Genomic DNA, 15,539 nt, shown 5'->3' on the forward strand with positions numbered 1-15,539 from the left:
TGATGAATCTGAAAACGCATCACACGGTATAGCTGACTTATATAAATCCTGAAACCAAATTTCAGAAATCCTTGTATTGTAGTTCCTGAGAAAAGTGTGACGAAAATTTTCAACTTGGCTATTATGTGTAAAATCATACAAGTGTTCGGTAAACAGGAAGTTGTCAAGTGATTAATCTGAAAACACATCACACAGTATAGGTGACTTAGATAAACCCAAATCCTTGTATTGTAGTTCCTGAGAAAAATGCGACGAAAAAATAAATAGTGTAAAAATATGCAAGTGTTCGGTAAACAGGAAGTTGTCGAGTGATGAATCTGAAAACGCATCACACGGTAAAGCTGACTTATATAAATTCTGAAATCCTTGTATTGTAGTTCCTGAGAAAAGTGTGACGAAAATTTTCAAATTGGCTATCATGTGTAAAATCATACAAGTGTTCGGTAAACAGGAAGTTGTCAAGTGATCAATCTGAAAACGCATCACACGGTATAGCTGACTTAGATAAACCCTGAAACCAAATTTCAGAAATCCTTGTATTGTAGTTCCTGAGAAAAATGCGACGAAAAATATTCATGGGACGGACAGACAGACAGAGGTAAAACAGTATACCCCCCTTTTTTAAATATCAACTTAATAATTACTTATTCTTCATTAGAGTTGACATCTATTTATTTAAAATAACCTTAACTTTCTATCAAAATGCCTAAAAGTCTTAAATTTGAAAAAAAAATCAGATATCCAATAAATAATAAATTCTTGAACTCTAAACTTAATAAAATAACTCATAAATGAAATTTAAACAACTTACTTGAAATAATGTAAAACCAGTATATAATTCAAATATAATACACCCTATACTCCACACATCACAAGGTTGAGCCCAGCCAAGTTCTGAAAACATAAAAATATAATATATACATCTACCAAAATTTTACCTGTTTATTTTTGTAACTACAAAGATTTTCTTTGCTGTGCATTCCATAATATATAAATTTGTCATTATTCAAAAATACATCCTGATTTTAGTAGTACAGAGATGCACACACCTCTGATACAAATCAGTAAACATTCTCTGCAATTTTTCCATTTGTAAACAGGCATATCTTTAGAATGTTGAAAGTGACTACCAAAATTTATACTTGATCTGTATTTTGTGATAATAAGCATTGTTTATAAGTTTCATAATATTGGTTGAGGCACACTAAAGTTAGAGAACAGAAATGAAGAATTCAGCATATTTTTCATTTGTAAAGGGAGGGGCATAACTCCAGAATTATTAAAGAGATACATCCAAAATTCAATCTTTATCTGTGTTTTGTCATAAGCATTCTGTATAAATTTTATAAAATTTGGTGGGGTCAAACTTTAGTTTGAGAATGGAAACTAACTTGGGGATGTACAGAGAGACAAGGGAATCCCCCCAATACAGGGAGGGCATGTAAATCTGTATCATTGTAAGTTTATCAATTATGACTTTTAATCAAATAAATTACTGATAACACTTCAGGAAAATGTGATAATATTGGTCTTCAGCCTAGAAGTTAAAAAAGATATTGGTGCAGACTGGCCTTGACTAAATTAACTTACTTTTGTTTCCAGGTCTTACCTAATATAACTTCAGGAGCTCTGTAATGCCTTGTTGATACTATAGTACTATGGTGTTCGTGATCGAATGTAGCTGAACCAAAATCTATCAACCGAATGTCTGTACATTTAACTGTTCTCTCATCTCTTTTCTGAAAAATCAAAAATGTGCCACTAGACATAATCTTCTTACCATATTCCTATGTAAATAATGTGCCACTAGACATAATCTTTTTACCATATTCATATGTAAATAATGTGCATTATCATATACTTAGACTAAATAACATATAAATTTTACCGTATGATAATAGCATTAAATTGACGAAAATTTCATATCTTTCCAATTGGGGCTTAGCGGGCTGATATGAAAAGTTTATCACATGCTTCTATTGTTATCACATGCCTTTCCGTTACGTTATCACATGGCATTCCGGTGATACTCAGCCAATTCCAGAAAATACACTTCAATGCTACGTTTTCAGTGAAAAACATTACAAAGTAGTGTACAAAACAATTATAATGGAAAGTATATCGTGTAAAATAATAAAAATAATTAAAATAATTAAAAAACAATCAAATTTTTAAATAAATGCATTTTTTCATTTTTTTCTGAAACATAATTTAGAAAGCTTCTTAAAAAAAAATTTGTAAGGGTTCCGCGGAACCCAGTGTCTCGCCTACTTTTGCTGTAAATCGCAGGCTCAACAAAAGTGAGGAAAAAAATCAATAAAAATATTCCACTTGATACTATCTTATGATTGTAAGAAGCTTCTGTCCAAGTATGGTAAAAATCTAGGATAGTTAATGAATCTAATAAATGTTTTGAAAACTTTAACTGCAGACTGTATGTAATGTAAACTGGAAGAAAATCTAAGTCCATTTAAAAGTAAAATACGGAAAAATCTTTTTACAAAATTTACTTCTGGATACTATCTTATGATCATAAATAAGCTTCTGTCCAAGTTTGGTACAAACCCAGGATAGTTTAAGAAAGGTGATAAAATTTTAAAAACTTTAACCACAGAGTGAATGTAATGTTTCCCCACAGAAAAACTAAGTCCATTTAAAAGTAAAATACGGAAAAAATGGATTTATTTTTTTACAAAATTTACTTCTGGATACTATCTTATGATCATAAACAAGCTTCTTTCCAAGCTTGGTACAAACCCAGGATAGTTTAAGAAAGTTATTAAAATTCTAAAAACTTTGACCACAGAGTGAATGTTATGTTTCCCCACAGAAAAACTAAGTCCATTTAAAAGTAAAATACGGAAAAAATGGAATTTCAATATTACAAAATTTACTTCTGGATACTATCTTATAATCATAAACAAGCTTCTGTCCAAGTTTGGTACAAACCCAGGATAGTTTAAGAAAGTTATTAAAATTCTAAAAACTTTAACCACAGAGTGAATGTTATGTTTCCCCGCAGAAAAAACTAAGTCCATTTATAAGTAAAATACGGAAAAAATGGAATTTTATTTTTACAAAATTTACTTCTGGATACTATCTAATGATCATAATCAAGCTTCTGTCCAAGTTTGGTAGAAATCCAGTATAGTTTAAGAAAGTTATTAAAATTTCAAAAACTTTAACCACAGGGTGAATATTTGTGGACGCCGCCGCCGCCGACGACGACGGAATGTAGGATCGCTTAGTCTCGCTTTTTCGACTAAAGTCGAAGGCTCGACAAAAATGACTTTTCCAAACAATGTTCATTATTTATATTGTTGAATTATTTTTTTTGTCGATTCGTTTATATTAAACTGTTGTTTTTCTTCTCTCTGTTGAGACATATGATAGAAAAATTTCATATTGAATGTATCAAATTTAGGGTCCGACGTCCGTGAACGTTTTTACTCTTTAAACCTCGGGAACCACGTAAAAGGATCTGTTATTTTTCTTTACTGTTGAAGCATATGATAAAAAGATCATAACATGTCATTTTTCATATCACTTGTATTATCAGCCCTCGAGCCATGCGGCTCTAGGGCTGATAATACATGCGATATGAAAAATGCCATGTAATAATCTGATATTATTGTACTCTATAAATTGTGTGGTTTTGATAAAGGCAAATAATGCGACTTGGTGAGTATTGCAGTAATAAAAACTTGTATTCCTATATCCAGTAAATGTAACTGTATGCAGATAATAATGAGATTGCAAAAATTAATCTTGCAATTTTGCTCTTCCTTAAAAATTACAATAATAAATGCAGGCAATAGTTTCTGAATGTACAGTTCTTCGTAGTAAATACAAATAAATTGTGCAAGACAATCAGTCAATGTCAATCCTACTTTATGCATTACATCATATAAAGTCAAAAATCAACTTGAGACGAGGACATATATCGTTTTAGAAATTTTTGATTTTTTTCTTAAATGAAGTGTATATGGCTTTTACAATATCCCTCATGGTATCAACCATTATCCAATATTTATAGATTATCATTGATTATCTCAACGAGATTGATTTTCTCGCTTGAGCTGGTACAGCGAAAGTGAGAAAAGCAATCCAGTTGAGATGACCAATGATAATTTGTTTATCGCTATTTTACCTATGACGATGTTGTCAATTTCAATCTCAATTTCGTTAGCAACACCACATGGCCTCCTTAGTTTCTAGCGATAATTTTTCCATCTCAAGCGAGAAGCATGATATGAAAATTATCACAAAAAAAGATCAAAGGAAAAATGCACAAAATAGCGATAACTTGGGTGTCTCAGGTTGATAAAGATGTGATATTAATTACGCCATATGATATAATTTATTAACAATATGGCTGAAAGTTTTTTTCCTATTGTTTTGTTGTTTTTTTTCTATTTTTTTGTTAATTTGAGGAGTTTTTGCTTTGTTTGTTGTTGTTTTTCTGATGTTTGTGCAAAATAAAGATATCCAATTATTTCCCCAAAAAGTAGGGGAAGGGCAGGCACAGGCCCCTTTGCTTTTAATCCGCCTCAGTTAAAATGACTTACCTTTTTAGGATTAAATACACCGGTAAAATCAGAGTTTACAAATAATATATTTTCTGGTTTCAGATCTGTATGTGTGAGGTGGTTTTCATGTAAAACTGAAAGTACACAATAATAAACAAAGTTGATAGACATATCAAAATGTAAGGTATGTTTCAACATTTTTAGTCTCAGAGCTTTTCTTTTAATAGATATTTCTATTATCATAGATACAGCCTTGTCTACTAATTTAATGTAATATGTATATGTTTATCTATCATGATTTCCGATGGTATTCTGGAAAAAATGTACAGTGCATGGGGATTAATATCTCAAATCTATTCATCCATTCCTTTATTCATGCATTTTATTTGTGCTCAGGACTATTGAATATTACATGTCTACCTTCCACTTGAGGAACTCTTAAAATTTTAGAATATAAGTGGGAGAATATCTGAATTGTTTTCTATAAATGCATGGAATTTTTCAGCTCATTTCGAACCCTGAGAAAATTACTTCTTGGATTGTTTAAATGTAAATGTCTCCTTCTGAATGGAAACTTGGACAACCATCGCCAAACAAGTTTTTATCAGAAATTATCCCATAGTAAATAATTAGGTTAACATTATTTTTTTATAGACTGTCTGACTGGTAAGCAGATTTTCGTTGAACCAAAAAATAAAATGTCCATGAAATTAAATGAATTCACAGCATCACAAAATTTAATGAAAAAAAGACACAAATTAATACATTACAGGAAAAATAACTTACAGTTTACTGCGTAACACAGTTGATATGCTATGTGTCGTACTTGATCTAATGGATAAGGTATATAATGATTATCTTTCTGCAAAATAAAAGACAAAATATTAACATCATAGGTCTTCACATTATGACATATTGGCAGGAAGATACCCGCATTTAAGTCATTTTCATTTATTTATTTATTTATTGTTGCTGTTTATTGCCACTTTGACCTCATTTTCAAGGTTCATTGCACAGTGTTAAGTTTTTGTATTTTAGTCTATTTTTCTTCAACTATAAGTAATAAGTCATCTATATATGTTGTATAGAAGCATTGTTAGCTGTACATGTCTGCCTGGCATGGTTCATCTGACCTTGTCTGACTTCCTTGACAGAGTTATGACCTTCAGCAATCCTAGTCAATGAAGATAGAATCTAAAGCATCTACCACACAAGGGGTTCAAACTTGTCTTAAATGCATCAGACATTCATTATGTAACATACCAAAATTTGTGTAACATCACATCACCTTTAACTGTTACTAGGGCTTTCTAATACATCTATCAAATAGTCAAGACATCTTCTATTCTATATGTTTTCTTAGGCACTACATATGACTATAAATTTTCACTTCTGTTTCTCATACTTTGAACAACAAAATTATTTATTTTGTAAAAATATTTCTGTTCTTCCCCTTAATGAAAAGTATTTTTTTAACCTGTGTACAATTTTCAATTTGAAGGCAAGGTTATTTGTTCAAGGTTAAGGTTTACTTTTCTGTAGTTATTTAACATTTCAGTCTGGGCCAAGGCTTTGTGTTGAAGACTGTACTTTGACCTATAATGATTTTTCTTTTACAAATTATGAAATGGATGGAGAGTTGTCTCATTGGCATTCATACCACATCTTCTTATATCTAAGTAAACGTACCAGAAAATCAAATACACTGAGACCTAACATATCAAAAGCTATACACATGTGACCATGGTAGTCAAACCATTCCATCATCTGAACACATAGGCTGAAAAAGAAAAATACAGTGAGTATATATATATATAATCAAATTTGAAATCAAACAAGGATAATTAAGAAATTTTTCAAAATACACAAATTTTGTGATAGTAAAAAGCCATGATGGTATATCATTAAATATGAAATTTGATTTATTTTCTGAACAACTTGTATCTGAGAAAGAGATACAACAAGTCTAAGAATATCTATGGAAACTTTTTAATTTGCACAAATATTTGGCCAAAATATGGGCAAGACTGACAATATTTACTTAAGTCTCAAACCGCAATAAATATGACCCGTGGATTTAAAAATATGACGAGATGACAGTAGAAGAAAAATTATAAATTTGGTCAATAAATTTGCACTTACTATCTTCCTTCAGGATCTTTTTCCCGTATTTTTTCTAAGACATTGATTTCTAGTTTGGCGGCCTCTCTGTACTTTTCTATGTTTTTGATGATCTTCAAGGCAATATGTTCCTGATTTCTACAATAAAAGAAGAAAATAATTATTTACACAATATATATATATATATATATATACTACATTCATGACATTGTGAATTGATGGGCTCAAATTCACAACCTGTGATGTACCAACTTGATATTTTTATTTTTGGTGTTTTAAGCACCGCTTTTGGACTATTTCCTGGCGGCCAGTTCTTATTGGTGGAGGAAGCTGTAGTGCCTGGTCAAAACCACTTACCTTCAATATGAATCCTAGTTAATTAAGATTGAAGTCAACCACCCGCACGAGCGTGTGATGTGACACAATGCACGGCATAAAATAAAACAGCATCATTCATTTCATTTGACTTATACTAACTAAAATTGAGAATGGAAATGGGGAAAGTGTCAAAGAGACAACAACCCGACCAAATAAAAAAAAACAACAGCAGAAGGTCACCAACAGGTCTTCAATGTAGCGAGAAATTCCCGCACCCGGAGGCGTCCTTCAGCTGGCCCCTAAACAAATATATACTAGATCATTTCAATCTCTTAGGAACTCTTTAAACTCATATTGTCTTTTAATAAGTTTTTATGCACGGTTTGGTTTCAGTCACATAAACAAATATCCGACATGTTTTGTTCATAACAGTGTAATTTTTTTTCTTCCCGTTATGCCCCCTTTCAGCCTCCAAATTCATGAGGTTATCAATGAAGGGTCTTCATGCCTGTATTTTTTTCATTGCAAATAAAATTATTTTATATAAACCCCAATCATGCCCCTCAGTTCATACTTCTTTGTTATATATATGCTGTAGCAGGAGTTATCAATAGATAAAATATGAATTATTAAGTTTAAACTGCAACAAAAATTTGATATTTAATTGACTTTTTATCAAAACATACAAAGCTGAATCTTGATAACAGATCTTTTACAACAGTTTGGATTTTACTGAAGCAGGTGGCTAACAAATCTCATCACATGATAATTATTTTGTTAACATTAAAATTTGGATGCTAAACATTTTGTTCATTTTATCAAAATTCATCACAAGTGATTTGGTTTTGATGTTGATTTTGTTATAAAAATAAAAAGATTTAAACTGCCATAATAGAAAATTCAGAAAAAGACCATCTGAAGACTATAGCAACATTGCTAATTTATTCACAGACACTGGACAATGTTCTAGATAAGATAACAATAGGGAGATGTGGTATGATTGCAATTAGACAACTACAAAAATGTATCCACCTAGGTTCAAAGATCTACAGACTTCAACTTGGTTCTAGTTCTATACATGTATGAAATATTTTCCACTGGACATTATTATTCAAATAACAATCAATCAGTCCATCCCATTTTCTATTAACTGAATAAAATTAGGAATTTTCTTGTCTAATAGAACAAGTAATCACTGTTATCAACCATTGTAGGTCAATACAAGACTTATTAACTTAATATGCTTAAAGCAAAATACTTATGGCACAAATTCAAAACGAATTAAAAATCTTAAATCTAACACCCTGCTTCAAAGCCCCCATTAACTGCTTGATAATCCAGTAGCCCCCTTGCTGAGCTCCCCATTAACACTGCATGATAACTAAGTCAGGAAGATGACAGTTGTTGTCCATTCCTCTGATGTGTTTGAGCTTTTGATTTTGCCATTTGATTAGAATCTTTCTATTTTGAATTTTCCTTAGTTAAAACATATTTATTTATAGTGGATTGGGAAACAAGTTTTGCAACTTATATTAATCCCTTTCCACTTTGCGGGTGCGAGTGCTGCCTTGTAGTATCATTAGCCTACTCTTTTTCAAAATCTACAAGGGTGTCTTTAACCTGCAAGAGATATGGCTCTCTCTTAACACGGATCAGCCATTTATCGCCCCCTTCTGACGGACTTTCATTGTTTCCTCAAAACCACACTCGCAAATGGTGTCAAGGGAGAGCAGAAAAATTGAGTTCAAGAAATTTTCCTTGGAGTTCAGTATTCTTTAATTTTACTGTTTAAAACCCAGTTACCCCTTGATGAGCCTCCCTGTCCCCATCAAACCTGCCTGATAATCCCCCCTCCCCTGTTGAGTCTTCCCACCCCATTAACACCATGAACACTGCCTGATAACCCCCTTTACTGAGCCCCTACAGTACTAACTGATGTCTTTTTCCTAATTTCTGATTGATATCCCATGTATCAGTGATAAAACTTGTGAAGAATGCAGCAGGAAATATACACATTCTGTTTAGATAACAGTTACCATGGTAACCACTACTGATTTTTTCATGACCTTAAGTCTATTCCTAGTCAGGTTGGTATGCACGTAGGCAAAATAAGTTAGGATATTACCATGACATTTTTTTTTATTTATATAACTGAAATCTATAACTGAGATCAAGTACCTATCCCACTTCAGAAAAAATTGTTAGTTCTACTCTAAAAAAAACTTTGAAAATAAACTGAATGAACTGGGAATAAAATTAAGTACTGTAAATTTAAGAAATAATGTGTGTGCATTTATAATTGCTACTTAATGAATACTGGTAAAACTGTGAGATGTAATTAAAATACAAAGGGAAATTCCATTAAATGAAAATGCACAATTTTCAAGATCTACAGTTTGAAGCCAAAATGCACCACTTATTGATGCCAGATAGTAAACCTATTTATATAATTGTGTTTATAACAGACTGCTAATCATGTTTATAAACATTTGGCCTTCTAGTGTTAAATTTTCTTCATTAAATATTCTATGAATGGAATGTTTACCCCTTTTAGCTTATGCAGCCAGAGATTTAACTTTCCCTTAGAGATATTTATAGATTATCGTTGATTATCTCAACGAGATTGATTTTCTTGCTTGAGCTGGAACAGCGAAAGTGAGAAAAGCAATCGAGTTGAGATGACCAATGATAATCTGTTTATCGCTATTTTACCTGTGACGACCTTGTCAATTTCAATGTCAATTTCGTTAGCAACGCCACGTGGCTCCTTAGTTTCTAGCAATAATTTTTCCATATCAAGCGAGAAGCATGATATGAAAATTATCACAAAAAAAGATCAAAGGAAAAATGCACAAAATAGCGATAAATATGTATATGTAAGTGGTTATCCTCTCTAAGAACTGTGGTGAAAACAAACTTCCCAACCTTATAACAGTGAATCATTGTTAATTGAAGCAGTGATTGAACATCCTCTACAAACCACAAACTTCTACATTCTATCAGCATTACTAAGGCTTACATAATATTCTACTAAAATCTAAAATCAAGTTTTGATGTAGTTTTGTTACTTTTGAAAGTATTAAATGCACATTTCAATGTTTTGTGGTAATGAGTGTTGTGTATGAGTTTCACAACATTCAAATGAGACAAAACTAAAGTTAGAGTAAGGATAAGTAAAATTGTAGCAATTTATCCATTTGTAAATTGGCATAACTCTAAATTGGTAAAAGTGACGCCACCAAAATTATAACTTGATCTGTGTTTTGTGGCAATAAGCATTGTGTTTCAGTGTCATGTGTCATATCAATTGGTTGAGGCAAACTAAATTTAGAGAACAGAAACCAATTTTTGGGACATATGGACGGCATTAGTTGTACAGGAGTCAAAACTCAATGCCCCTTCCCTTCCACAGGGGCACAAATATCTGCCATAAAAGCCATATTAAGTTTTGGAGGGGGGAGATGGAGCAAGAACCCTAATTTTGAGACAATGTAACAGAAAAATAAAAATTTTGGCCTAATGAGCATTATATAACAAATCAATTTCATGCATGAAAACTAATATCAAATATTTACTCCTTATTTTCTATAAACAATCAATGAATAATTGATGGTATGCATAAAATAGTTCTGATGGTGTAATGATATGTACAAGTCTGTAATTATCATCCTACAGGAAGACATCTGCCAAAGTCTGGTGGATAATAATTACCTCAATATATGTCAGATGTACAGATCGTCTGATCTCTAAACAATAAAGTCAGGAAGTACTGCCAATAGCAAGTTGTGATATCTTTACTTTTAAATATCAGAAGAAGAAAATAGATTTCAAAATATTGAGTGTTAAATAAAAATACAACCGATGGCAAAAAGAATTTGATTATTTGTTTACATACTCTTCATATTCCTATATCCAGACTGACTTTGGATTTTTTTTTTTAAATCCCAAGCAAACTGGACAAATTGTATATTTTCATTAGTTGTCTTGATATATGCATGAAATATTTGCCACTGGACATTCAGCAAACACTAGTTTTATTATAAATCCTACAACTACAGAACAGGGATATGTATGTCAATTAAAATCTTGTCAAATCAATCCTAGCACCATTATAAAATACAATCATTACTTTGAAACCCTTTTTTGAAGAAAAAAATATGAACTACATCTGTAGGTACATTTGTAAATGCATATGTCATCATGTAAGCCTATGCCAGGCATTTTCTTATTAATTCAAATAAATCCAAATCACGAAACCAGCTAATGACTTGAATCATATTTGATGGACACATTGGATAATGTTAGTTCAAACCAAAAACCAAATGGCTGTGTTTAAAAAGCCATCAGTGCAATTAATTTACTACTTAGTGAGACTGCATCTTATGTACAAGAATACATGTACATGATTGATGACTACATCTAATGTACAATGTGTGTACACACACAAATATATGTGTAATGATGCCACTGATGACAAACATCAGACTAATTTGTTGGACAGTTGCTGTTAGTGTTTCTAATGATCTGTGCAAAATATTGGCTCTGTTTTCTATGGAACATTGTGCCTAAAACACACCCAGAACTTGTGATGATAAATCCAGACAATCTATTTTTATACTCAAGTAGAAATATATACAAGATAATTAAACCTAACATCAAATTATGTTTTTGTTCTATTTTCAGCTTCTATTATATACAGTTTTAGAATCAATCTGCCTAATTTTCTGTAGTGGAATTTTTCGTAAATTATAGAAAACAAAATACTGATTATTATAATACATTTTATGAATGAAATATCGATGAAATAACTCTTATCCACTTAAGAATAATTAGAGGGATTGAATTTTGCTCGATGGTATTGGATTTCAATAACTGGCATTAAACAGATAATACAGGTTAAATCAGAGAACAATATATTGCTTTATCATTTTATAGGATAACCAAGGGGGCAACCTACATAATTTTGCAGATGAAAACTTGGTTCAAATATACTTTCAAGTTTATCAGGTAATCCTATATGGCAGGGAAAAATAAAAGAGTTAAAAATAAGCTTAAATTGTTTAGCTAGCCAACACCAAAAGATACCAGTATTTTTTGCTTATTCAATGCTCATAGTTTATGTGATACCAATCTTTGCTTTTTTTTAAACCATGTATTTAAATGTTAAGTTGAGTGAAAATTTCAAAAGGTTACAAAGCAGAATTAAACCAAACCAACAAATTACAATTTTTCCAAATTTCCAAAAAAATTGTGATTCCTGTCCTTTCAATGTTAAATATCAATTCTACAACAAGGTTACCCCCACCCCCTTTTTTTATCCTATTATAGGGACATGGATTTTAGAAAGATCTCTATTCTATTATTCAACATAAACACAAGAAAATAAAAGATAACAGCTTCCATCCAACAGATTGCAATGCAGACACCTAGCCAGGGATTATCCAAGAAATATTTACAAAAGTTGGGGATTATCCAAGAAATATTTACAAAAGTCCTATCTTCACAAGATTAACGTCCCATTCCCCCTTTCAGGAACATGGGTTTTAGAAAGATCTCTAGTCTATCAAACAAAATAAACAGAGAAAGCCAAAGATAACAGCCTACATCCAACAGATTACATTGCAGACACCTAGCCGGGGATTATCCAATAAATATTTAGAAAAGTTGGGGATTATCCAATAAATATTTACAGAAGTCTTATCTTCACTTTCCATCAGACTTAAGATTTCATTCATCTTGTACAAACAGTAAAACAGGTGTTTAATATCACAAAACTATGGTGGTTAGAATATTTCTCATCACTTACAAATCATTCTTAGCCTGAACACAAAGAATGAATAGTTTGACATGGTATAAAATGAAGGGAACAGACTGGGGCTGCCTATAAACATATCTTTTATTGTTTTGTTGACCAAGAAATGTCCAATGTGAAATTTGAAATGATACCAGACAAGAAATATAACTTTAATACAGAAAGGGGTGTGTTATATTTATAGTATGTGTATAACCAGTCTTCACACAAAGAACCACATGCCCAGGAGCCCAGGTTGGTAAAATTCCTTTCTGGCCTGTAAAAATCATCTGTAGTGTACAGGCATTGAAGATTTTAAAGTTTATTGTAAGGACTGTGTGGGATCTCAACAAACACTTCAACATCTAACCGTCAAGGAAATTAGTAAATTTTGGTCAATAAATTTGCACTTTTTTAAGTCACAGTGGGCCAAAAAAGACCCATGGCCATTTTTTTTATAGTCTAAAAATCACAATATCACAAATCTCCCTTCTTTGAAAATTAATCATTCTATGATTTCATCTTTTGAACAGGCTCAATGTTTATATCATTTAACATATCATAAGCACTGCAGGAAAAAAGACTATTTTGAAACTCTTTTCACAGATATTATGATACTGTAGTTACTTGTAAAATCCAGACTTACCTGTGCACATCTTTGACTTCGACAACTTTTCCAAAAGTTCCTTCTCCTAAGGTGGATGCCACTTCATCTGAAAAAGTCAACACAGCAGATAAAATCTGATCTAAATGGCAATATATGCCATCTCCCCCCAACCCAAACTGGGAATAACAACTGCATGTCTCTCCTGATTCCTGTTTATAATGTGGTCATGACGACCCAAGATGTTTTATGTTTGTGTGTAAATTGTTGAGTTGTAGCAGTAGTACCTTTCCCCTTTCCGTTGCCCTATCCCATCCCTGAGAAAGTCATTCTCATTTAACCCCTTTGTGCAGCATTTTCATGAAATTTTCACCCTCCTGAATGTATCGTTGTACAATGTAAATTACAATACATAAGGGCAGGTAACTCATCTACCTCCAATTTTGAGAGATAATTAATAAACATAATGTGCAAAGTCCTTCCACATACATATATCTCCCCAAATTTCTTTCTGATTAATAAATAAATGCTAGTATTGTGAAAAAAAAAGAATTAAAAACAAACACAAGCACAGCTTTGGTTGAAAACTGTGCTACAAATAAAGAAAGCAGTAAAATCAGGGGACATAATTCTGTCAAAATCAAAGGGAGATAATTCTGTAATAAAACAGAAGGTTACATTAATGGTCCAAAGAGCAGGCACAAAAACATGAAATATAATTCTAGGCTAAACATTACGAAAATGGAAGTACATCTAGCTTGTAGCAAGTCTCCCGCTTGATATATCAGGTGACCATCGTCGTCGTCTGCAATGCATGTTCCCTGTTCACTTGTATCTTTCTGGTCTTGCTGTAAGTACACAATCCCAATCAACAATCCACCAATGTCCGCCACACACACAATCACCAAGGCAACCAAAGGTCAAGGTTCATCATGTTTGATGTTTCGTTACAGCCCACGATAATTTATGTGATCATTCAGGATGGACCAGCAGAATAAAATGTTTGGAAGGAGACAACCAAGTAAAGATTTTGTCACATAACAACAATTTACCAATCTATACACATTATTATTATTATTCAATTTACGTCATTTATACTTATTTTATTTGCTTGCTTTTTAATGTGAAAAGACATCAAAGACCAAGATTCAGCAAACAGACTTTTTAATCTTTCTAACAAAGCCTAATGCATAATTTCAGAGCCCCCCCCCCCTCTCAGAAAAATTTGGTTGATTATATAGGGAATCACTGAAGCATGATTAAAGCGGGCCTCCTTTTAGGTAATCAGTGGGCCCACATTTATAAAAAATTCTGGATCAAACACTTAGTTATTTTTTTGTCTGGCATTATGGGTTTTTATATTGTTTACTGTGCAGTACATGTAACTAAATTAAATAAAGTGGAAGTTATGGAGAATTGATTCTATGTTTACAGTGGTTTAACGTTGCACTTAGTAGAAGGACAAGGAAGTAATTAACTGTACATGCAGATCTCTGTTTTTTTCTTATTTCTCATTCCATAAATCTTCTCCACGATAAATAACTTTACTGCTTCTTCCTGGTGAGATATTTCTTATCATTTTTTTATCTTCAGTCTTACCCACTTAAATCATATCTCCCTCAGCCAACGTACTAAGAAATAGGAAAATACATGATCACAAATCAAAGGCAATTTATTCAAACATTGATTTATTATTTAAGAATATCCCTGAAAACAAATGACCAATTGTATCATAATGGACTTAAACAATCAATATAAATTAAACCATTGCAGAAGGCATATAGAGAACTTAACTGGTGGGAACAACCAAATACTAATTTATCTGATTAGGGTTTCCATAATTACATTTAACTGGGAATCTTTGTGCTAAGCTAAAAGTTTTATAAATATTTATTCATCCCCCAGAAAACAATTATTTTTTTATTTACATGAGAATGTTTCTCAACAAAACAGTTATTTATTCTATTAGTGTGGAACCCTTAAACACATACTTTTAAGGTGTCTTTAAAGGTTAATTTTCCATTGAATTAAACATAGGATGTAAGATGTATTCAAAGTTGGGTATACATAAAACAATACAATATAAGCCCTGTAGAAAACCTTTCTTTTCTTGTTTATGTTTAAATCTGTAGCTGGCATCTGATGTCTCTTCACATATATGGCAAGTTTTTACCTA

At 31.9% G+C, this 15,539-nt stretch overlaps 1 protein-coding gene across 3 annotated transcripts in view; it reads right to left on the reverse strand.

Moving 5' to 3' along the window:
* Window positions 1-15,539, reverse strand: part of LOC134691447 (probable serine/threonine-protein kinase yakA) — a 48,995-nt gene that overhangs the window by 13,833 nt on the left and 19,623 nt on the right. For all 3 annotated transcript variants that reach the window (XM_063551980.1, XM_063551982.1, XM_063551981.1), the window contains 8 exons: window positions 14,115-14,211; window positions 13,406-13,472; window positions 6,672-6,788; window positions 6,219-6,309; window positions 5,316-5,391; window positions 4,569-4,663; window positions 1,610-1,739; window positions 812-894 (listed from right to left, as the gene is read on the reverse strand). In XM_063551980.1, the coding sequence (XP_063408050.1) occupies window positions 812-894; window positions 1,610-1,739; window positions 4,569-4,663; window positions 5,316-5,391; window positions 6,219-6,309; window positions 6,672-6,788; window positions 13,406-13,472; window positions 14,115-14,211 (756 nt within the window). The remainder of the gene's footprint in view (window positions 1-811; window positions 895-1,609; window positions 1,740-4,568; window positions 4,664-5,315; window positions 5,392-6,218; window positions 6,310-6,671; window positions 6,789-13,405; window positions 13,473-14,114; window positions 14,212-15,539) is intronic.

Source organism: Mytilus trossulus, chromosome 11 (genome assembly GCF_036588685.1).
Source record: "Mytilus trossulus isolate FHL-02 chromosome 11, PNRI_Mtr1.1.1.hap1, whole genome shotgun sequence".
NCBI lineage: Eukaryota > Metazoa > Mollusca > Bivalvia > Mytilida > Mytilidae > Mytilus > Mytilus trossulus.